General features: G+C 39.1%; 3 protein-coding genes, 1 long non-coding RNA gene and 3 other non-coding genes across 11 annotated transcripts; 5 read left to right on the forward strand and 2 right to left on the reverse strand.

The window, feature by feature from the left end:
* Positions 1–28: 28 nt before the first annotated feature.
* On the reverse strand, positions 29–1535 carry LOC128860617 (uncharacterized). Its single transcript, XM_054098250.1, has 4 exons — positions 1299–1535; positions 983–1247; positions 674–894; positions 29–621 (listed from the first exon to the last, which is right to left on the reverse strand). Exons 1-4 carry the CDS (start codon positions 1323–1325, stop codon positions 133–135), a joined length of 1002 nt encoding a protein of 333 aa, XP_053954225.1. The 5' UTR covers positions 1326–1535; the 3' UTR covers positions 29–132.
* A 1161-nt stretch (positions 1536–2696) lies between these two features.
* On the forward strand, positions 2697–11994 carry LOC128860616 (mucin-4). 4 transcript variants are annotated; one of them, XM_054098246.1, is made up of 10 exons: positions 2697–2958; positions 3015–3235; positions 4691–5989; positions 6060–6671; positions 8231–10029; positions 10088–10284; positions 10368–10737; positions 10797–10967; positions 11034–11138; positions 11195–11994. In XM_054098246.1, the coding sequence occupies exons 2-10, from the start codon at positions 3052–3054 to the stop codon at positions 11342–11344; spliced, it is 4887 nt and encodes a 1628-aa protein (XP_053954221.1). In that variant the 5' UTR covers positions 2697–2958; positions 3015–3051; the 3' UTR covers positions 11345–11994. The 4 variants fall into 4 exon arrangements, with proteins under 4 accessions (XP_053954221.1, XP_053954224.1, XP_053954223.1 ...); XM_054098249.1 differs by having other exon boundaries at positions 5081–5989; XM_054098248.1 differs by having other exon boundaries at positions 2697–2946.
* A 2046-nt stretch (positions 11995–14040) lies between these two features.
* On the forward strand, positions 14041–15679 carry LOC128862243 (uncharacterized). Of its 2 annotated transcripts, none has more exons than XR_008454439.1 (4): positions 14041–14131; positions 14715–14774; positions 14977–15038; positions 15254–15679. It is a non-coding gene; the product is annotated as an uncharacterized LOC128862243 (long non-coding RNA). The 2 variants fall into 2 exon arrangements; XR_008454440.1 differs by lacking the exon at positions 14041–14131 and adding an exon at positions 14154–14307.
* LOC128862600 (small nucleolar RNA Me18S-Um1356) lies at positions 14560–14643 on the forward strand. Its single transcript, XR_008454501.1, has one exon. It is a non-coding gene; the product is annotated as a small nucleolar RNA Me18S-Um1356 (small nucleolar RNA).
* Positions 14820–14905, forward strand: LOC128862601 (small nucleolar RNA Me18S-Um1356). The gene has a single exon (XR_008454502.1). It is a non-coding gene; the product is annotated as a small nucleolar RNA Me18S-Um1356 (small nucleolar RNA).
* LOC128862599 (small nucleolar RNA Me18S-Um1356) lies at positions 15084–15169 on the forward strand. The gene has a single exon (XR_008454500.1). It is a non-coding gene; the product is annotated as a small nucleolar RNA Me18S-Um1356 (small nucleolar RNA).
* A 129-nt stretch (positions 15680–15808) lies between the features above and the next one.
* On the reverse strand, positions 15809–21444 carry LOC128860621 (protein artichoke). Its single transcript, XM_054098253.1, has 4 exons — positions 21197–21444; positions 18614–21110; positions 18320–18443; positions 15809–18246 (listed from the first exon to the last, which is right to left on the reverse strand). The coding sequence occupies exons 1-4, from the start codon at positions 21442–21444 to the stop codon at positions 16022–16024; spliced, it is 5094 nt and encodes a 1697-aa protein (XP_053954228.1). The 3' UTR covers positions 15809–16021.
* Between the last annotated feature and the right edge of the window lie 3523 nt (positions 21445–24967).

The raw sequence follows: 24967 nt of genomic DNA on the forward strand, positions 1-24967 counted from the left end.
TTGCTTTTTAAATATAATACAATAAACATTTTTAAAATTTAAATAAATTGTTTAATTCAAAACTTAATTTATAGGTTTGTTATGTCTAAATTGTATTTCAGGGCATTGAGTTGTAATTATAATAACATTAATCTATTTGCGCTGTATTTCAAAATTTCCAACTCTCTCTTTAATATATAGTTTTCGCATGGCGATTCGTTCGCGCATTTTAAGTTCCAGCACTCTTATTCTTTCCTGGCTCTCTAGTTCCCATTTTCGGAGCTCATGTTGCTTCATAAATTTTTCTTTTTCAAATTTGAATTTCTCAATTTTCAGTGCTAATTTTCTCTCTTTGAATTCACGATCGTCAGCAATATCTAATCTGCTGGTGTATGATTCATCCAAATCGCAGTAGCTCAAAGTCCTGTTACTGCTTTGTAATTCCTCAATATTGGAATTTTCAGGCACGATGGATTTATACGTTTCTGTACATGCCTGTTTGTGAGTGGTATCGCCCAATGAAGAATCTGACGTATTGTTAAAATTATGCAGGTATTTATTTGTCTGATCAGGTAAACTAAAGTCCTCTTCCAAATTTTCTACTTTTATTGTGGTATCAATAGAATTAGATGCTCCTTTGCTCTAAAAAAAACAGTCATATCTTCTTTGTACGCGTATATAACGTGCACCTTACCTCAACTTGATCGATGTCACTATCACCAATACTAGAACTTAAAGTATCACGGGTACATATAATCTTTTCTTTAGAAATACTTATTTCAGCCGGTGAAGACAAGTCTGATAGCTTGGGTGAACAGAAACCGGAAACTTCATTCAAATGCATTGGAATTCCGTGCTTTTGTTTTGATATCTCCTCAAAATCATCGAAAAAGTTACACATTCTCATAACCAGAGCTACATTTAAAAAGTAAATATGTGTTTGAAACAACGGTAAATTTCCCTTAGACAACTAAAGCATACATCTTCTCTATTCACAACTTACCGCGTCTTCTTTCCTCACTCAACAACATTGCCTCAGATGAGCTTTGCCAACACTTCGTTTTTGTGTATAAAACACGCAAATTTCGCACTTTGCTGCGCACTAACCTCCATTCAATTGCTATATTTGAATGCTGATAGAAGCGCTGGTAATACAACTGTGCAGTGGGTTTCTCAATCGGCAAGTTGTTACGCAGAAACGTTATTAGCTCCCGTTGTTCCTGTTCGCTCCATTTTCGAATGGGCCTTTTGCGCGTACGTTTTTGTCTCTTATTAAAAAACAATAATTAAATTGTGTTCATTTAAATCAAATTTCTTACATATTCAACTGCTTCAAATCTTTCCATTATCAAAAAATAAAAGTTCCTGAAATGAGGCTTGAAAGTTCCGACTTCTTGTGAAAAAATTAACTTCCTCTTTACAGATGTAACACCAAATGCTTTATATTTTTATACACATCTGATAACAATACCAAATTATGTTTATCCGAAATATTGATGGAAATATATTTGATAAAAAGGTTGGATGGCAAAATGTAAACAAACTCAAATACCATTCACAATAACTTGTTCCGTAAACAAAAATTAAGGTTGCAATAATTTCAATCTAAGTAACAGCATTTACTGGCGGTCTACACCCGTTTGAAATATTGGCGTATTTGATGTAACAAGCGAGAATGTCACTTGCTTTCAATTGTCATTTTTGTCTACATTTCATTCTTTCTACAAAATTAAGACAGATTTAGAAAGAATTTGTGAATATTTAAAATAATAAAATGGAGTTGCGCATCTAGGATATTTTAAAATTTATTATTTATATCTGCAATTTGAATAACTCCAGCGGACACCTTTTTCGCTGTTACTTAGAGAGATTTTCTATTCCCCTAAACATGAAAAGCACTCGGGCCAGAAAAATTCTTTCTTAACGACATTTTCCGAATAAAAAAATGTTGTTTTAAAATTCCCAGCCATCGAAACTGTGACTCGCTTGTGAGAAAGAAGGGAAAGCAAACAAACCCTTAAACTATAATATATAGTTAAAACTTTCTACTATATCCTTGGCCTTACATAGTTATATGGAAATATAATAGACATACAATTTACTGCAAATATAACGCAGTTACAGAGAGTTTGTTCAATTAAATATGAATTGAAAATATACAGAATGAATGCTCAGAATTAGCTTTGTAAAACAGTCTTTCAGAATGAAATCAATAGCAACGGCTGCAGCAGATACCTAGAGTATCCAAGCAACAACCATGTAAAGGCGGTGGCAGTGTATTCATTTAGCATATGCTTAGCATTTATTTTTCCCTAGTGTATTTCTGCCATGAAAAAGCTCCTCATAAAAAAAATATATACATCTGTCATTCGGAGTCGGCTTCAAACTGTAGGTCCCTTCGCTTGTGAAACAACATCAACACGAACGCCACAAATAGGACGAGGAGCTCGGCCAAACACCAAAAACGGGTGAGGCAGCCAACTATATGTATAGTATACATACTTCATTTTTCTAATTTTGTAATAATATTCACCAAACCATTAACAAGTAACTTGTAACAAGTAACCGACATTATTTGATTGTCAAAATCGAAAACACATAAAGTATCGATTTTCGGTAAGCGCCACCTTTTCTATTCTGTATACCGTGATCTACCGCATACCGTCCGGTCATTTCTGCCAACACCCTTTAACCAATTCTTTTTCATTCCTCTTTGCCTCTTTGTGTGTTTCAGTCCACGGCACTGGCAGACATTTTTCAAAGTACACACACAGAAAATCAGAAAAGTAGAAAAGTTGAACGCATGTAGACGAGGGAAAAGTTTTAAATTTTCCAATTAAAAGTTCAATAATCGGCGAAAGTATTTAAATTTAAATAGGCAGTGTAAATTTAATATTTTCTCAAACGTTTAAACAAAAGCAAGGTTGGTAGAAAATATTGACCACCGCAAGGATGTTACAAAAAAAAGTATACACGATTGTGCGTGCATTTGAGTTACCCTCAAATAACATTTAATGAAAACAAATTTGTTACAGCATTTTTATCAATAAATATACTGCGTTTCTGAATAAAATGAGTACGGTGGATACTAGTGGGGGAAGTGGTGGTGGAGTCGCTTCTGGGCCGGGCGGTAACAGTGTAGGGGGTGGTGGTGGAGTAGGAAGCGGCGGAGGCCCCGGTGGTGGTGGTAGCTCAAATACTGGAGCCCTAAGCTCATCAATGGCTAGTATGGGATCAACACAGCCACCAACAGGAGGTGAGTAGAATTGTAAAAATATGTTGGAGGGAAGCAACAATAGAAACACAGTGAATTCGTTTTGTAAAAAATTCAGACATGGTTATAATTTAGTGCTCAATCGCTTATACATACGTGTATAGTTTACGGCCCTCCTCCTTACTTTCTTTCGTATTGCAGTTTTTGTGTGTGCGTTTACTATTTTGCTTAAGTATTAATTTCTGCAACGAAATTCATTTTCCCATCATTCCTCTCCTATTCCAATGTCGTACCCGTTGCAGTGTTGTCGTGGCGTTCAAAATTTTGTGAGTGAAATTAAAGGTTTTGTGGTAATATGGTTTAATGTATTGTAGTAAAACAAGTTCTATTAATTATGAAAATCAACTAGGGTAGATGCTTTCAAACAATCCCATTGCTGATTATAAGTCCTTTGAATTGATATATATATAAAGTGAAATTGAAACATTAGTAGTTGCAATATCGTCTTAAATGGTAAATATTTCGAGTTTGCACATATTTTGTCATAACCTGTGATATGCCATACCTTGTGATTTATTAGCTTACCACTGTCATTGGATAAATATGTACCTACATGTATGTGCCAAATTATAAAAAAACAATAGATTTTCATGATTTTAAAAGCTAAATATTTTTTAAGTTACGTGAAACTTTCATTGATTGAAAATTAATTTCATTTAATTATTATCAGCTTGAGAATCTTTGGAAATTACTAATTTTTACACGATCCACGGTATTTAAAAGAATGAAAAACTTTCCTACCACGATATTTTATAATGATAAATTATGTGGCAATTGATAATAAACTATAACTCGTGGTTAAATTTAAAAACTATAGGGGTTTAGTAAGTAAGTTACATGTATTTCTTGATAAAAGTTTCTGAGTCTATTTCCGTCTTGATGTACTTGTATATCTTACTGTCTTTAGAATTCTTGTCAGTTGATAGTGTTGTGGTTACTTTTAGCGCCTTGTCGAGCAGTCTAAGAAAAATATCTTATAAAACTCTTTAAATCTAAAATAACTTTTACCGGGGTGTTCAGAACCAGTGCGGTAATATAACACTTCGGTATTCAGTGAGTCGATAAACTTTTCTTTCCCACTAACGTGACAAATAAGCTGAAACTCACTGAAATTTAAATATTTTTTAATAAATTTCCAAAGTCTCAAAAGAAAAATTGAGTACGTAGATGAATCTAAGGCCAATTGCTTGCTGCAATCAAGCTCCATTGTAACTTTATCAGGCTTTCCACTGCGATAATAAGTATTTGTTTATTCGCTATCCGTGAAATTTACAACAATAAAAATACATGAAAGTGTAACCGAATACCGAATTGTAGCTATACCGAGGTCAGTCTGAAGATTCCCAATATTACTGACTGGCTCAAAAATTCAGTCCCGTGGCTTACATCAACTCTACATATCGTTATCTTTGTTTTGCTTGTTTAATTATTTCACAGAAAAACATAAAGCCATAATTACCCATTTAATACAACCAAACATCCAACGACAAAACCAACAACAACACCAATCATCAGAGCAACCAACACTATTCGACACTCAATCGCCAACAACAACAACTTTAACGACATCAACAATCGCAACATCAAATCACCAACGACCAAGAACAAACCTCCACAATTTACCTAAACCCCATATAATAACCTCAGTTTTGAACCCAATACCAAATCCACCTACCCATCCCCCTGTCCATACCACACACTTGCCAACCACAGTTTTTCATAATTATGCACAAAATCAAGGTCATTTATACAAACGAAGCCATCATTTGCATGCCTCTGTGCATTTTAATAAATTGTCAAATATCCATCCATGTTATTTTAATCCAGTTGCAGCTAAAATTTCACACGTCAAGACAACACTGGATGGCAATCTAGTAAATACCAGCTCGGCCGGTGGCAGCAATATACAAATCGGTAGTGGCACCGTAAGTGGTGTTAGCACTATAATGACTAGTAGTGTTTCAACAACTGGAGCCATTAAAATGACTACAGCTGGAGGAGCAATTGCCACTTCTATAGGAGGCACGCCCATTGCCTTAAATGTAGCACAATCACCAACAGCTATACGTACCATTGGTGCTGGCGGTCAATCGACGCAAGTGCGTGTTGTTGTGCCTACCAATATCATACCCATCAAACAATTCGACGGTGCTGCAGGTGTCGGTCGTACCCAGATTACCGCTATACCAGCCGGCGTTTCGGGTGCCACTTCACGCACTGTTTCCAATACATCTATAACAGTAACGAGACCATTAACTCAAACCACATACTTTCCACGTGCAGGCGTAAATGCTACTCAAATGGCAGCAGTGGGCGCGGGACAAAGGCTTGTAACACCAATTCGTACAGGCCCGAACCCTGGTTCTATGAGCGCTGGTGCCACTGTTACGGGGCTTACCACAGCTGGCGGATTTGTACGGGGCACTGCTGCTACTGTGAATCGTAATACATCATCACCGGCGACATCGGTTATATCTCCAGCGACCAGCACGACTTGGATGCAAACCAACACGGGCGGACAAGTGCAACTAATAAGGGCTATACCACAACAAACACAAAAACGAATTATCACTGCGCAAGGTATGACTACAACTTCTGGCTCCTATAACAGCAGCAATATTGGAGGTGGTATGGGTGCAGCGGTGAGTGGCACTGTTGTTGCTGCCACGCCACCGACGGTTGTGCAGACGGGTAGTGGCGGTCAAACGCAAACCCAACCAGGTCAAGGGGGGCAATGTAAGTAAAAATAATTTCCGCTTATATATAATAGGATTAATTTTTTTCCTTAAATTTGTTTCCCCTATAGCTACCATACAAACAGTTTCCTCATCTGTAGTGTCGCATAGCCAGGCGCAATCACAGCAGCAACAAACTTATGTTGCCACCTTAGCCACCGTTTTACCACCGCGCCAACACCAAGCCACGCTTGTTTACTCGTCAAATGTAGCAGCCACTTCACAACCACTCGCACAGCAAGCTCAACAATTTAATCCAACAGTAGCATCCGGGCAACGTCTTGCCGTTGCCACACAACTCTCTGCCGCAGCTACGCCGGTTACCGGCACAGCATCGCGCCAAATACGTCCGATACCACTACCAAAATCCTTCTCTGCTGCCAAGCTGAATACGACCAGTATTAGCATACGCGCACCAAATATAACATCTACACTTCAACCAGTTGGTGGCGGCGGTGGAACTATAGTCGCGTCGAGCAATACGGCTTCTACCAATTCAGTACGGAACACCACAATGAGTGGTGTAGCAACAGGTGTTGGCGGCAACGTCATACCAACAGCAAATTTGCCTACTACACGAATAATACAATTGCAGCAGCCAGGCGGCGCTACGCAGCCTATCATCGGTGCAACGGGACGTATATCGGGTAACGTCATGTACCAGCCAATCATTGTCAACAAAGGTAAGTGTGTGGTGAATTTGTATATTTTTAATTAAAATATTTACATAGTATTTTGAAATTATGAAACATTAGTGCAGGAGTCAGAAAACATTAGCGCATTATTACTTCGATTACATTGCGTGTAGGTATGTGCGCGTCTATGCTTAAAAAGAAATTTGCCATCACAGATATTTGTGGATAGTTGAGTTAAAAAAATATACATAAGTATTGGAATAAAGAAAAAAATGTTTGTGACAATATACTTTCTTTGTCTTCCTTGGGCGACTGTAACGGGAACTTGGTAAAGTGTCAAAAGTTCCATTATGTTGCCCAAGTGTCCAGCTGATAGTTCAAAGAGGTAACCCTCCATATAATGATGTGCATGTATGCCTGTTAACTCTTCAAACGCAACTGTACGCCCGCAAAAACTGCGTGTACATATACACCTGTGAACACAATAATAGCAGCGTCATATATAGCAAAGTTTTTAACAAATAATAAATGTTTTTATTTTTTTATAAAAGTTTATTTCATATTACAACAAAATTAAGAAAAATCAACAAGTTTTCTTAAACATTTCAAGCTTTTTAGCAAGATTAATATATAATAAACCGTAGCCGAATAAGTTGCTGCGTGACTACCATTCAGAAGTACGTAGGTTAGAATCTGCGTGGATGAACATCAAATAAGAGAAAAGATTTTTGCTAATAGCGGTTGCCCTTCGGCAGGCAACCCTCCTCATACAAAGCATTTGCCGTTCGGTGTTGGTTTAAAACTCTATTTGTGAAACAACATCAAAACGAACGCATTAAATTCTGGGTATGCGAATTTAATTTTTAATTTTTGGGCACGGACTAAAAATCACAGTTATCGCGAAGTTACAAATCGGAAACGTTGTCCGAATTCTGAAATTTGTTTCGTAACAGTTATTTTCTCCGTTGCCAATAGGAGTTATTTCTCATTGTTTATTTTTTAGGTTGCTTGATAAAAGTTAAAGCCAGAACAAGAAACAAAAATTAAAAAAAATTAACGCGATTTTCGAGCCATTAAAACATGCACCCTAATTTTTTTTTTTTTAATTGTGTGCAAAGTTTGAAACTTTGAGTTTTGTGATTTTCGTACGGAGGTATATATTTGTATAAAAAAATTAATTCATTAGTTAAAACTTTGCAATATGTCGCACTGCTATTATTGGGAACGCAGGTGTAAATAAGTATTTACATATTAAAGCTAAACGTATTCTATAACAGAAATATACTTGTCATAGCGATAAGACTATACGCTTCAGTCAGCCGTTCGGTCCAAATGTTAGCGCCTGACCCAAGTACAGGCGATAGGCGGTCGCGCGGTGCTACAATTAAGTATGTGTAATTCAGATAAAGTTACTGAATCAGCGTTAATCGTGATATACTATATTTGCCAAGCTCAGCTAATGTGTGCTGTGATTGTTCGCACTTTCAACGAAAGAAATCCACAACTCATTTCAATAGCAACGAATAAAAAAGTTTATATTATCTTTCATAACTATTTGTATAATAGACAAAAAAATTTGAAATATGTTTTAATAATTTTATTAACAGTGTCTGGTTTACGCCAACCGGTTTCGATGACCGCCAAACCTTCGCTTACTATCACCCCATTCGCTTTGGGTAAGTTGCCCGCTGGCGCGGGTGGCAGTGCTACACAAGTGGGCGTTAATTTGGCTCAGCAGCAAAACGTTACCACCAGCATACAATCGTCGTTAGGTGGGGGCGGCAGTTTGAACGCAAGTGCCGGCGGCAGTGGTGGCAATAGTTCACCCGCCTTATCTGCAAATACGCCCACCTCAATCGGCGGTGGTGTTACGAGTCTATCTACCGCGCAACTTGTGAATGTTTCGCAGGCAGCAGCTGCCGCTGCGGCTGGACAACTGTTAACCACACAAAATATCGTTTCGTCAACAACTGGAGGTGGCACTACAGTACTGCCCCTGGCCATAGCGACTCGTGGCAGTGCGCCTGGCAACATAATCACTGGCGCTATCACACCGCTCAAAAATGCCAGCGCAATAACGGTAGGCAAAGTTATGGCTGCCGCCAATGCGGCGAGCCTAGAGAGCAGCACCAGTGGCATGAGCGGCGCTAGTATTATTACAAGTAATGCCGGACCACCGACAAGCGTTTACATACATCAAGCGGTGTCGGGCCAGCGTACGCATGGACCAAACGTCAGCGTAAGCGGCGCCAATTTAAATGCACCTTTATCATCATCAAGCAGCAACAACACTACCGTGCTCACATCCTCAGGTGGGGTAGGGAATATACCGACCTCTGCGGGAGCTTTTCTGCCACCTGGTGGCACCATTTACTATGAATCTGTACCCGCCAGTTCTGTGCAAGTGTCAACCGGTGTGCTCTCACTCACCACCTCAACTGTAACCAGCAGCACTTTGCCACCAACACAGAATCAATTAGCGAACGCAGCACCGGCTACGAATCTAGCCATCTCGTCGTTGCCATTTGCCGCATCAGCAGTTTCGCACGCTGGTAACTCAACGGCCACCTTCACTGTAGTGCCATCAACAGGCGGACGATCCATTGGGCAACTGCAGATACCAGTCTCTAGCGCAGCGGGCACACAAATTCAATCAGTGCCGCTGCGTTTTAGCGCGCAATTGACATCAGCAGCGCAAGGCGGCGGCAATGCCAACTCCTCCAATACACTGTCCGCCGATGCAATTTCCGTGTCACAAGCCACACAGCAGCTGTTGCAGCAAAGTGGAGTTACTGGTGGCCAACAGCTAATTATACCAGCTTCGGCAGCGGCATCGGCACATCAAGTCGCCAGCGGCGCTACCACAGCCACGCAGGGTCAGCACGTTGTCATACCACTGCAGACATCGATCAAAGTAACCGGGGGCAGTGCAGGGTCAGCTGTTGTTTCCAATTTTCTACGTAAACGTGATGTGGAAGGTTCACCTCTACGGGTTGCCAAAAACCTGGCGCCAACATTGATATCGATGAGCGGTGGTAGTGGCACAATTTTAACGAGTGCTGCCGCCTCGCCAGCAGCCTCTTCGGTGGGCAGCTCGTTCAGCATTACCTCTGTGGCACCCTTGTCGGCTTCCTCGATGACCTCAATTCAAACGACCACAGCATCTGCACTCACAACAGAAGCATTGAACAAAAAGGATCGCGCACAGGCAGCGGTGACTGGCAGTGTTATTGGGTTGCAAAGAGTAGCACGTGGCGAGTCGCCAGGCTCGTCGGATGGCTCCACAACTGTGTCGGCGAATTCATCACCAGGTGTAGAGCAACAAATGCAGGATGGCAATATGATGATGATTAATCATATGCCACATGGTACGAACGAGTCTACACACTTTAATCCCATAAATGAGGTGAGTGAGGCCATCTAAAAGTGATGAAATACAAATTTATTTGACCACTACCTTCCAGATGTATTCGAATCATCATGGCAATGTTAATATGCATCATAATGTGCTTATGAGCGGCGGAAGCGGCACTCCGATCAGCTCACGAAATTCTTCGCTGGATCATCATCAGCAATTGCACGCACCTGTAGTCTCGAACGTTGCGCGCCTAAATGGTGGTCCAATTGAATGTTCAACGCGCAAGAAATCCAGGCGTTCAACGTAAATATATACAAAATTGTTCTTCATTGCGATTCAAATAAATTTTATTTGCGATTTTTCAATTTCTCTTTCTTGCCACACAGAAATGATAGTCAACTTTCGAGTCATAGCCAAGGCTCACTCTCTCTCCCACCACCATCATCAACTGGGGTTGCTGTTAGTCATATGAATAACAACAACAATAACAACTATGAACTGTCTGCTGCAACCACCAACGTCGGCATAATGTTAGCGCCTGTACACAGCTCAATGGCACCTGACAGTACTGGCAGTTCTATACCACATCAATATGATGACAATAACACAAACGTAAATGCTATAGCTTCCAGTTCAGCACATAACTATACCAGCAATCACAAAAATAATAACCTGCCTGCCACCACAGGCAATAAGGAGAATGCCAAACCAGTGGAGTTCATACTACGACGGCCGCGAAATTTTACGCTGTTAAATGTAAGTGAATGCAACTGATTTCAAAGATTTACGAGTAATTAATTTCATTGTTTTCATAGGCGTACAAACAAAACTGGAAGGCGGCCAACAATCATTTTCAACGCTACTCTGATGTGAAACCACGTGAAGAACGTCGCCCAACCGTTATTGATTTGGCCAATCAGTCGAATGTAATGGGTAAAATTAATGGTTGGAAAATCTATCATTTAAGCTCCCAAATGGAGGATTTGGTAAATGAATATTTATGTAAAATAGGCTTGATTCAATAAAAACTCTTGAATTGCTATACCTTTCAGTGTGAGAACGAATCAAATGGATACGACCAACTCAGTAATATGTTGAAACAAATGGAAACTCATGAAAAGAATCCGGAAATTGAGCGCATAAACGAATTGCTGAAGGTAATATTACACAACTCATGGAAGATAAGATACGTTATTGATACCTTCCGTTTTAGGGTAACATACAGCGCAGCAAAATTATTGTCGATGGCATTAATGATGCACAAAATCAAATGATGAAAATTTTCGAACATAAATCGCACATATCGGACATATTACATCGGTGCGCATCTAAGCGTAATTTTAAGAAGCGTGAAAAATTTTAAAAAGCGTGGTCAGCATTTGTATGAGATATTAATGTTCTATAGAAATCTTAAATTTTAATGCAATAGATTAATTATTAAGTTATATACTATGTAGTTGGACATACATACATTTGTACACATATAAATATACTATATAGATGTACAAACATTTATACACATATAACAATTTTATTTTAAAAAATCATAGCATTGGAAACTAAGCGTGTCTTTTGTTCTAAGAAAGCATAAATTTGTATGTAATGACACTTTGTCCCTGTTTTTACTTCATCAAACAATTCACTATTTTCAGAAAACAAAGATCACGTCACTTTTGTATAGATACTAAAATTGATTGTGTTTAATTTTGTTTCATTCTGCAATCTTAGAGTTAAAGTTAAGATTTAACCGTATATTCACATAAAATTACAATTATAAGTTACTGAGCTTTTATTAAATAAATATGTGGCTTTAGTTTATAAGACAATTGCACATAATTTTTAAAGAATATGTGGGGGCCTGCAATTTATGTAATTATAATTTGTCTCTATTGTAAATAAAAAAATACGTAAAGTTTCAACTACAGGAACGAAACTGTTAAGGGCCGCACTTATCTATAAGTTGGAAAGAATATAGAGCTAAATAAATGTTAAAATTTTGATTTTTTGATCAAATATCAGCGACATTTTTACCTAATTAGAGATTTAGAGAAGGTTGGATAAAAATCATTGACAGGCGGGCGAAAGAGATCCCTTTATTTTTTCAATATCAGCTGATTTAAAAAAGCCGTACGAATTGTCAACTTCAAACTACTTATTGGCTTGTCGCTCAATATTTAGGAGGAATGAGAAGCGGGAAAGGCACAGTTGGGCTCTTTCTACCACCACAATACGGATGTATTTCATCTATATCTCCCAATTTCAGAAGAATTCTCCATTTTAAGGAGTTTTTTGTTCAACAACAACGATTAAGTACTGTTAAAAAACACCACTGCGTTCCCACGACAGTCTTTTCTACTTAACCGGAACGACCCGTTTTATAGCTGGCAAAGGACTGAAATCTCAGCTACATTCCCTGCATATGTATGGAGAATGTTTATGCTACTACACCAACAACCAGTTGGGTGTATAAGTTTTTATCTAGGGAAAGCGACCCATTAGACACGACAGTCGGTTCTACGTTATCGAAACGATCCGGATTTATATCCGGCCAAGGACTGTCACTCCAGCAGTATGTAAGTATGGGGAATGTTTATGCTGTTACAACAACAACAACATTATAGTTCATTTAATTTCTAAATAGATATCAATTCAATTATTTCAATTCCTTATTTCGAAAAAAATGTTTTGGTAAAATTTAAAAAGCGATTCCAACTACAGAATGGTGTGAAATGGGACTTATCAGTTGATTTCAAATAAAAGGTAAGTATTCTAGTCTTAAACGTAACTTAACGAACTAAAGCTATAATTAGTGGTGCCGTAGCCGTCAGAATACAGAATTTGTCTATTAGTCATGCCGTAGCCATAAACAGCTGCTATTACAATGGCATTTTGTCATAAAAACATGGATAATTTTCCACTAAGTCAATTAAATTTCCGGCGTTCACAGTGATGCTCATATGTTTGCTCAGAAGAGCTGATTGCTGTGTTCCGGTTATAGCTAAGCTTAAAAACAACCTGCGAAATGGGAGACATATATTAATGACTGCCCGAGCCTTTACAAACTTAGATAACTGTTTTGTATTTTTTAGTGACGTAAATAACGTAAATTGAGCGCGGTGAGAGAATCATGCTACCACATAATTCATTTCTTTTTTATTCAATAGCCTGCAAAAGAGTGTTTGTGATATTAATTTTTTGCATACATTTATTTGATGTAGCATGTTTGACGTTTGCGCAGAAAACACTTTCAAAATGTTGAGAGAGGAAGTTCAATGTGAGAAAAGATAAGCCATTTTAAGAGAAACTCAAATATACTTTCTGCCTCATGACTCATTTGCAGGATTTCATAGGAAGGAATACAAAATATTTTCTAACGGGTGACTTCATCTGACTTGCAGAGTGAATTTTTTTAGTACCAGTTTTAGTAAATTGTACTTTGCATTTTTGTTAATTATCATATCGGTCTTTTTCTTTCCGATTCAAAGATTTTTTTTTTGAGTATTTGCTTTCAGGAACTATTGAAACATCATTAAGAATATTCATATAAACGTCACTGTGGCAGCTGTTTTACGAGCTATTTGTAACTTGAGCATTCATTTGAATATTTTTTTTTTTTATTTAAAAATTGGAAAAGTAATGAATTACAATCACAATGAATTAAAAAGCATTAGCGGCTAGGCCATCAGCTGAATAATTGTGATTTTAAATTAAGCAAAATAATACAAATGAGCGGTTCTTTATTTGCTGTTCCGACGTCATGACAAATGGGAAGGCGGAAATTAGTATTCTATAATTTTTTGATGTTTAATTGTGAACAATGGAATGTGTAGTTGTGGAGTAAAAAGAAACGTTTCTTTCTCTTGAACGAATAGTAGGAAAAAACTAGAACTAAAAGTTTGTAGAAACCTTATTTCTGGTTTATAAAACAAAGTAATTTCTATTTTTTCATAAATTTACCACAAAACCAATGTATACCATACTTCTAAAAAAATTCCCTTGTAGTGTTGCCAAAACAGTGTTGCATTTGAGTAATAAAAAACTACACACTTATCTACCACACACAATATAGAGAATTTATAAGAATTTTCAATTTACTTGTTTCTGCCTTCGTTTCCGCCTATTAATTATTTCACTAATCAACCTTCGCGTGGTAAGCATCCAATTTCACATATAAAGTGTACATGGAATCAAGTAAAAGACAAGTTGTAATTAAGACATAAATATCGAATGTTGATTGAATGAAAGATATTTAGGGATTTTGCTAAAAATATTGATTTGGAAGTAAAGTAAATGTATAAAGGAAATATTGATTGATTCAAGGGCTAGGTAGGAAAATGAAGTGTCTTCGGTACAGTGCTTATAGAGTATTACACACACCTATTAAAAAAGTTATAATAATTACAGAAACCGCATTAATACTAAATTACGAAAATATTTGTAATGAAGCAGAGAATTGAGTTTAAAAACTTTTTGACTAGTAGAGTTAAGCGGACAAAGAACGGGGGGTTAAAGTTTTTCTAAAGCTTTTTTTTATTTAAGATGTTAATAAAATGGTTCGCAGGTTTACATAAATGAAAAGGAATTTACCTGATGACAATTTCATACCCTATAACTGAGCAAAAATGCTGATATTTTATCATGCACTACCATCTGAAAAATTTCGATAAACAGTTTATTGAGCTATTTTAAATGCTTAAATATGACTAAATTTTACATTTTTAAAATATTTACAGATACCAATTTACACTCGCTTGTGCTGATTAAGGTGGGCCATGCTCTATCGGTAAATTAGGGTAAGTACTAATATATATACCAATTATAAGGAATTTATTTGGCCCAGGAAAAAAATGATGACATTTACATACCCACAACTGAGCAAAGATGCTGAATTATTACTTACATGCACTACCATCTGAAATTTTTCGATAAACAGTTTATTGAGCTATTTTAAATGCTTAAGTAAAACTAAATTTTACATTTTTAAATAATTTACAGATACCAATTTACATTTCTCTTGTGCTGATTAAAGAGGGGCGATGCCCTATCGGTAGATTAAGGTAAGAACTAATTTATATACCAATTATAAGGTATTTATTTGGTCCAAGAAAAAAATGATGACATTTACATACCCACAACTGAGCAAAAATGCTGAATTTTTACTTACATGCACTACCATCTGACAAATTTTTTGAACGGAGCATTTTATACTTTACTCACATATCCTATATATTATTATATCGAGTGCCTTAATGATGTTCTCTTTTTATTTTAGATAAGTGTTGGCCAAACTACCTTTTGGTTTTGCAATGGGAGAACTTAAGTAATCCAGCTGAATCGGAAAATTGTCCAGCATTGAAATGTTGCTTTTAAGTCTCAAGTCCAAAATCCTAATATTTTGTTTGTATTTTGTACATTTAGAGAGCGAAGAATGGTATTGCTCATAAATGTTAAATGTTTAAATTTTAGAGGAAATCGATTTATGCACTAAAATTGAACAAATTATGTCTCCGTCATATTTATGATGTCCGATGAAATTTTCACCTGAGAAGAATTGGCTAAAACAGAAAGACTGAAAATTGTATGTAGTATATAAGAATATGGACTGAAATTAGTGTTTAATAGAAGAGTAAGATGCTGAATGAATGCATTTAAAGAATATTCAAAATAAGAATAAAGCAAAATAATATACAACAATGAATTTGAAGCATGAGAAACTCGTATTTTTCGACTATTTCATTTCTTTAAATGATATGCGTAAGTATTTACTAAATTGAATTTATTACATTATTTGTGGATACTTATTAAGATTTCTATAACTAACGCTAATATAAAGTGATTCAAAAACTTATTCAAAATACTTTGATATACAGACCTTTAATTTATTGTTCTAAAGCGTGGAGTGCTATAGTGAAGAAAATTGTTGCATATTTATTTCTATATTTTACATATAGTCCTTGTTAATTATTCAAACGAGCACTCGTTTTTTTTAATGTATATAAATCTTTGTTTTGAAAGTAATCAAACTTAACGCAACTTAAAATTACTTAAATTGAATACAAAATTGCATTGTGAGCACTAGCGCCAAGTTGCATACAACCTCTTCATACCTAAATCGGCGCATTTTTTTTCCGTCGCTCCCCTGATTCCGAACAAAATCTGTACTACTACGTAAACTGTTTCCGGAAGCCATTACCGGACGCGGTTTCTTAAAGCTTTCATAATACCAGTCCATGCCATCCTTACGATCTACGTGTTCTATTTGCTGATAGGCCGTCGCCGCCGTATCTACAGATTCGGCGTCTAATGCCTCGAACGCATTGTAGTCACGTTTTTGAGCATCTGCTAATAATTGCTGTTGCTGCAGTGCTAGCTGATCGTCTAACGGGCTTGCGCCCTTATGTGCGCCATCATTATGCGGAGTTGTACGATGGTACTCTTCTGCTGTGGGTAGGTGTTGGTTTGCCGTTTGTGGTGTGTGCACTTTAGTGATTATGGAGCGGCCACCTGATGGGCGCGGTTGACGCGGTGAAATATCGGTTGGCGTTGCGATCGTAGTTGGTTGATTAGCACTTACGTGATTTGTTGGTGTGCTCTCCGTTGTTGGTGCTTTTGTTACCCAAGAATGACGCTTGATCTGCTCGACATGCTCCTCTGGTGGTGGTATTAGTAATATAGTCTCTGCTGTAGTTGTTTGCACGAGAGGTGGCGGTTTAAGTATGCCTACTGATTGTGCCTCCAAGTCATCATAGAACTCAGCATCGAACGCATCACTCTCTTCCATACTAAACGCTGGCGCTTGGGTCACTGGGGTTGCGCGCGTTGTAGAAGTAGCTATTGTTGTTGTCATAGGCGTCGTGGTGTGAAAAGTAATTGGCGTGGTGGCTGGTGTCACCACGTCTGGGGTCAAATTTTGAGTGCCACTGGCTGTTGTTTGTCTCATCGTATTCGTCCTGCTGGTAGTGAGAGTTGGCGCGGTTGTTGCCGCATATGGTGCTATTATCCGATGCGGTGTAGTCAATTCTAGGGAATTTTCAGTTACGTAGTATGTTTGCGATTCGATCTCTTCACTTGCTGATTCTGCTGTTGTTAGCGTAGTAATTGTCGCAGGCGCATATGTTGCCCTCAAATTGGATTCGCGGCCTGGTGGCCTGAAATTACTCTCGGTGTGCATGGGTACCATTGGTATGTAATTGCGTTCTGTATGCTTAGTAGCATATTTTGTTGGTGTTGGTATGGGTTCGACAACCCCGCGTCGCTTTGACGGATCGTGCACGGGCATAAAGCCACCCACGTGTTCAGGCACTATCGGTCGAAAGCCGCCGCGCTCCACACTTGTCGGCTCACGGAAAGCGGTTTTGAAGACGCTACTTGGCGCTTCACTACTAGTCGTCTCATCGGAGTTGGATTCAGCACTGGCGGCAATTGTTGTAGTTTGTCGGTTTCTTGCCGATACATCGTGGTTCTGCGAATCTGGCTGATTCAGGTACTTCTCAAACTCGGCACTGTTCGGCTGGTACATGCGTACCTTGCCGTGCGGCGTATGCATCCGATGTGTGGCTGACATTGTAGCTAGGCCGCTTTCAGTGGAGCTTGCTGTTGTTTGTCTGCTCGCCGGGCTGCCAGTACTCTCGCCACGATCCTTGCGTCCACGCTGCCCAGCGCCAAAAAAGCGGCCCAAACTCAGTGACGGTATGGGATAGCCAAAAAACGTAAATGGCGAACTAGACTGCGCGCCAGGTTGATGTGGTTGCCTCTTGAAATAATTGGTGTTTAAAACGGTGTTATTTAAGTCGATGTTGGAACTAATGGGAGACTTTTTCTTTGAGCTCGAAATTGAACTACTTGCCGCGTTCGAATGCGCATTTGGTGCGTCTGTGGAAGCATACGAGCTCGTCTCGTTAGCTGGTGTATAGTCGACGTACTGATCGTAAAAGTATTCGCTTTCACCAGCTAAGGGACGCTCTCCAGGTGGAATCTCATATACTTCACAGTCATCGCTAAACTCTTCCTGCAAGTCGCGTTGGAAAATATCACCATGCTCATTCAAGAGAGGCAGATGATTGGCGTTGTTGTTGCTTAAACTACTGCCACTCGCTGTGCCGGTGCGTTGGTTGGTATCTTCGAAATTGGTGCAGAGACTTCTGTCGATGCGCGAAGATCGCAACAGTCGGCCGTCTTGACATTTTGGGCCTGGGTATGGAAAATTGGTCTCTTGTAGCCAAACAGAGAGCCATTGCATTTCGCAGGAGCAGTTTATGGGGTTACCTGAAATAGTGAAGGTAAAAAATTATTGAAATTATTTTTAGTAAGATTAGTGTAGAAAACTATGCCTGCTTACCATCCACATCCAGTATGGCAATATTGCCACGTAAATTCCGGAAAGTGCGCTCCTTAATTGTACGCAGGCGGTTGTTACGCATCGAGAGCACACGCAGGCGTGGCATTGTCTCGAATGGTCCGCCCTGGTGGAAGAAAAAATATTTCAGGTCTCTTAACATAAACAAATTTCAGTTATTTTTACGAGATTTTTTCCAATATTTTTAACTCGAAATTAGTAAAAAAAGAAGACATGGTTTCCATCCATTGTAGTTGTTTATTTGACCTTCAGCCAAAACTACTAGGTTGTACTTACTTGTATTTTGCATATCTGATTGTTATCCATCTTCAGCTCGACCAGCCAGTTTAACGACTTCAGTGGCATCGTATTAACCATGCGAACACCGTTCGTTGACAGATCCAAAACCTCTAAGTTGCGCATCGCACGCAGTCCTATATTTTCCATATTATGGAAATTATTATTGGACAAATTCAAGAAGACCATGGAAGGCGAGTTGAAGAAACTATCCGGCGAGACGTAGCGCAATGTGTTATATTGGAAATGTGAAGCTAGTAAGTTGGGTAGATCTTCGAAAACGTGATCTTTCAATTCCACCAATTTATTGTCGGCCAACACAAATTCTTGCAGATCTGGTAGATTTTTCAAGGCGCCCGGTTCCACCGAGCTTATTTCATTGCTGGATAAATCTAAATACTGCAGTTTTGGCAAATTGCGAAAAGTTCCATGTTTCAACTCAACAATTAGATTATTGGACAGACGTATTTCCACGACACTGCGCCACGAAGACACAACATCTGCATGCACGCGTGTTATCTGATTGTAACTCAAGTCTATATCGTGCAGGTTTGCGAGATTAGAGAGGCTCACCGAGATATCAGACAGCGCATTGCTCGATAAATCGAGATACTCCAGCGAACGCTGAGCCTCAAAAGCTGCGGGCGCTATGGTGCGTATGAGGTTTCGTGATAAATCTAATTGTTCTAGTCGCGAATTGTTTGAGAACATATTGTCGGTAATGGAGCCCAATTTATTGCCCTGCAAGTTGAGGTTACGCAACTCCGCGAGTGACAAAAATGCACGGTCATCTATGTGGGTCAAGCCATTGTCCTGAAGATGCAGGAGTTCAAGGCGTGCAGCGCCAATGAATGCAGTGTCATCCAACGAGCGCAGTCTGTTATTAGCTAAGCTAAGTACACGCAGTTGGGGCATGCCTTGGAACCCGTACTTGGGCAGTTGTTCCAAACGATTAACGCTCAGATCGAGCATGCGCAAATTTGGCAGATTTAGTGATTTACCAATGGAAAATGGGAGTGTTGAGATAGCGTTGCCACGCATGGAAATACGCTCGACAATCTTCGGCAGGCCGGGTATATCAGTTAGTAGATTGTAGCTCGCATCCACCTCGAAGAGACGATTTAAATTACGAAAAGTTGCCGAATGTATAATGGACAGCTCATTATAAGAGATATTCAAGGTCTCCAACATAGGATTGTGTATAAAGGTAGTCGGGTCCAACTTTACTAAACCGTTCTCACTTAGGTCAAGCCGACGTAGCGAGGGAAGCCCGGCTAAGAGATATGAATCGACAGATCGAAAATCGTTTGTTGCTAAATCCAAACCTTTCAGTCCAGGCAAGTTCCAGAAAGGCATTGGCAGTTCGCTGGACAAACTGTTGTTGCGCATGCGCAACTCACGCAGAGCCGGCATTGCCATCAGTGCGTCGCGCTCGATTGTGCGCAGCAGATTATTGTTTAAATGCAACTGCTCCAGTGTGCCGTGGCCACGTAGCGCACCAAATGGGACATCAGTCAGATAGTTGTTACTCATGTCAAGAAATTTTAGCGCAGGCAAGGAATTGAGCAGAGAACGTAGTTCGCCAACATGCTCAATTTCGTTGTTGTACGCGTAAATAGTCTCCACGCCGCTGCCGGAGGCCTGCAGGAAAGATTCGGGGTGTATGCGACGTATATGATTATTATGTAGGTAGATGGTCTTTAGCATAGGTGTGCGTAAGAAGGCGCCATACTGAATCTCGGTAATGCGGTTGTCGTTCAGGTGCAACTCCGACATGTGCGGCAGGTCTACGAACGAACCATCCTCTATAATATTTATAATATTATGGTCCAAACGCAGCTTTTTCAAATTCCCCAAATCCTTCACGATTCGCCCCACCATGCCCACATCACTAATTTGATTGTAGGACATTTTCAGGTTCACCAAATTTGGTAATCGGCTGAGCGCCCGTAAATGTATCCAGTTGAGCGAATTGCGGCTGAGGTCGACGTTCTTCAGGGATATTAGACCATCGAAAGTGCCCGCCTCTAGGCGTATTAAATTCGGGCCACCATTAATGTGCACATTTTGTACCTTCGGCAAATGGCGAAACCAGTGCGGCTGCAATTCCGTTAGTGATCTACTCTGCACGCTCAAATAGGTGAGACTTAGTAGGCCTGAGAAGTCTGGTAAATACTTCAACTCGTCGGATTGTATAGTGATCGCGATCATATTGATCATACCATTCAAACTCTCCACCGGTATGCTGCGCAACTGTGGCTCTACAATATAAACCTCCACCAAATGGTTCTCCAACTCGTTCAGCCAACCGTTAGATACGCGTTCGATGCTGTTGTAGCGTAGCATAAGTCGTACGATCTGTAATGTGCCAAAGAAGCGGCCAGGCAATGCTGGTAATTGATTATTCTCCAATACCAATTCATCTATAGGTGTTTTTATGTTGCGTTCAACCGCCTTAATGCCGTCCATTATTTGTGGCAAATTACTGTGTGAGCACCTGGGGTTAGGAGCATAAGAATGTGTGAGTATGCGCTCTCAAAAAACTATTAGATACAGATAAAAGCCATGGACTGCGTGCCTTACCATATTTGAATTTCCTTGCCGCGCAGCGAACAACGACACGGCAAAATGGCGTCTGACGGCGGACAGCCTTCCGCTTGAACAACGACCAGCAATATTGTGGTCATGATCAGCCATAAGAGTAGCGTGCAGCGCATCAAGGAGACTAGATTATCGCATAAGCTTTGATATCTACATTTATAACGGAAATATTCCGGCTGTGGCGGGGCGTTAACAGCCCACGGAATTTTGATGCTGCGTCTGCGCTTCATGGCGTATCAGCTTCGATTCACAAACTCAAGTGGTCACATGCTGTGGGACGAGTGGGAAGATAATTGAAAGATATGTTAATGTTACGCAAGTAATAAAACCAAAATTAGCGAATTTAATTTCAAAACTTGATAAAGAAATGAAACGAATGGTGCTGGAGGTGAATGAAGGTAAGTTTCACATTAAGCCCATCTTATTTTGTGGCGTAGAAGTTACAATGTTCGTGGGGCGAGCGTTGGAGTATTCGAGAGAAAGATTCTGCAGAAGATTGTTGGCGACAGCGATTACTGCAGATGGAATGTTGAGCTGTATAAGCCTTGCAAAAGGCTTCCCTTGCGATGGGAAGATCAGGTGGAGAAGGATTTGGTGTTTCGGATTGGAGCCGAAATGTCTGGCGTGCTTTGTTGAACTTAAAAGAGGCGGTTACCACTCTAATCAAAGCGAAGAATGATTCACATAGGCATAAATAAGACAAGTGTGTTCTGCGATTTTCTGCTATTGAAAAAATGGATCAAAGAAGATGCGTCAAATTTTGTGTAAAAAATGGAATTAAGTGCTCAAAAACATTTGAAATGTTGACAGTGGCATACAGTAAGCTGAGTAAAAAAAATACTTACAAGTGCTATAAGCTTTTCACAGAATGTCGGGAAGATGTGAATGACGGCGCTCGCTCTAGACGCCCCAGCACATCAACAACCGATGAAATTTTGAGAAAGTGAAGAAAATTGTTATCGAAAATCGTTCAATCACAATTAGAGAAGTTGCTGACGATGTCGGCATATCGGTTGGCTCATGCCATGCAATCTTTTCGGATATTTTGGGCATGAGGCGTGTGGCAGTGAAGTTCGTTCCAAAATTGCTGAGTTTTGACCAAAAACAATGTCGCATGAGCATCGCTCAGGAATTGTTGAATGACGTCAACGATGATCCAAATTTGCTTAAAAGGGTCATAACTGGTGACGAATCATGGGTATGTGGCTATGACATCGGAATAAAAGCCCAATCGTCTCAATGGAAGAGTCCAGGAGAGCCAAGAGTTGTTAGTAGAAAATCGCCGAACACGCAAAACATTTGTCTTATTTATGCCTCTCACAAACAAACTAAAACTAATAACAATAACTCAAAGATAGATACAACAATAACAATAAGTAACTGAAAATTCGATGGCCGCCTTAGCCGAATGGGTTGGTGCGTCCATCCTATTCGGAGGTGTGTAGGTTCGAATATCCAAATAATAGAAAAAGTTTTTCTAATAGTGTACAAGTGGAACAACATTAAGACGCACGCTAGAAATAGGATGAATAGCTCGCCCAGATGCACAATAAAGGGTGTAAACGCAAACTATCTATCTATCTAACTGAAAATCGCCTTTCAATTTTCCAACTGTAGGTTTAAAATGCAAGATAGTTCAACAGTTCTGCACAGTCGCTATATTCGTATAGCTAACGGTGTAGCTAAGTGCGCGATAGCATTTGCTTAAATGTAGTGAGGCGCCCTGTATGCCTAGCGCTACTAGAAGGAATTCTTCAAAATGCCGCTGTTGTCCCCCATGACCGCTTATCCGATCAAAGATCGACACAAAATTCCATCCAGTTAAACAAAATTCGTGTGGGATGCTATCAACTTTTTTGCCAAGTAATCTTAATAGCAATGAGGTTGAGGGAGAAGTAAACTATTCGGTTTTGGGCATCAGCATCTAAATCATAGTATCAGACCATTGAATGTTTTTTTCAATCTGCAGTCGTCTCTATGAATAAGTTATAACTGGGCTGAAGAGGGGCAGTTCATAATATCTAGTACTTTGAATTAATTTATGCCAAAAATTAATTTTGTAGAAATACCCAATATAAAAATTTATTTTAAACTCGGCAAAATCACATCCGAGACGCATCAAAGGATGTAAAAAGCTTATGGTGATGAGTTTTTATTTCGTACCTCTATTTTCGAGTAGTTTAAACAATTTAAAGAAGGTCAGGAAGTTGAAAGAGCGGCTGCCAACCATAAAAAATCGTTGAAGTTCTGTGTGGATTTGTAAAAGAAGAGCGGAAATTTTCATTGCTTTACATTGAAAGAGGTCAAGTTGTTCATGCTGTGTTCCACCTCGGTATTATGAAGCTTCTACTGTCGCAAATTCATCAAGCTCGACCAGACAGAATACCCTGAAAATAGAAGTTGGCGTACGATAAGGCGCCGGTTCATCGTTAAAATTTGTGACCAAACACTTCACGTGCTTGCCAGAGTTAGTTCCGTGTACTTCTTTCCGTTTGAAATATTATATCTCGTCATGAAAGCCGCTAGCTTGCAGACTTTAAAGACGTTCAAAAATCGACGAACGCCAACCTGCTCAAAACTTCCAAAACCGAGTTAATTAAATCTTTGATATGCTTTTTGACCGTGCACAGACGTGTCGTGAGTTTCGGTCTTTTGCTCTAATGGTAGATAAAGGAAACGCTGATGATGATGGCAGTGGTGTATAGAATTCGAAGGTAACTATTTTGATCAAAAGAAATCATATTTGCAAAAATCTTTTTTAGTCTTCTTAATTTTGCACAAGTCCGGGAACTTTTGTGACACACTTTGCATGTGCAATAAGAAATGGTAGAAAAAGTGGTAATTAAAAATGTTCACTAAGCATATAAAAAAAGTATTTTATAAAACTAACACAATTAATAGGTATAATTTCTAATTTTGTATATAAAAACCAAGCAGCAAAAAAAAAAAAAAAACAATAGAAATAGCCTTACAGAGATACTGGTGAGATATGCACGAAGAAAGTAATGATAATAAAAATGATAAAATCGGGATATGTGGAACCAAATTGCTCCAATTTTTGCAAAAGCCATAAACATGTAACTGTATAAATATATAAGTATTTGTTTCAATGCGCATACATATATATTAATGCATGATGGATCTGATATTTTCTTGTTTTTGTTTCTACGGCATTTCTTGGCGCATGTCAAAAACGCGTTGACTTTTTCGAACTACCGCACCACCACAATCAGCCACGTTTAGATGCGCCACACTACACTACAAAAAACAGTAAAAACAATTTGTTGCACAAAAATTCAAAGCGATGTTAGTGCGTACAGGGTTTCACTTTTTGTGCTTCGCAGTGCTATTGTTATTGTATAATAGCTTCGATTAGCCTGCTGTTCTGAAGCAGCAAGAAATGCCAAGCTGTGCTTAATATTCTCCAAAATATGGTATTCAATAAAAATAAAGTCGTTTGTTATTTACAATAACAGACATTTTAAGTTTTTTTGTTTTTTTGAAGTGAAAACTTCTTTAGAATCGTTGGGAGTGATTTGAGACTCGATGAAACGAAAAAGCGACACTACGAAGCGTTATATGTTGATATACGTATATGTCTGTGGCTGCGTACTGCTGAGCCACGCTAGTATAGTGAGTATTGTAGTGTAGTATACCACTACCTAATACTTGGTTAGACCAAGCGTCCTACGAATGTTTGTGTGTATGTTAGTACGTCTGTGTAATATACGCGTTACGACGCTCATAATAGCA

Source organism: Anastrepha ludens, chromosome 4 (genome assembly GCF_028408465.1).
Source record: "Anastrepha ludens isolate Willacy chromosome 4, idAnaLude1.1, whole genome shotgun sequence".
Lineage (NCBI taxonomy): Eukaryota > Metazoa > Arthropoda > Insecta > Diptera > Tephritidae > Anastrepha > Anastrepha ludens.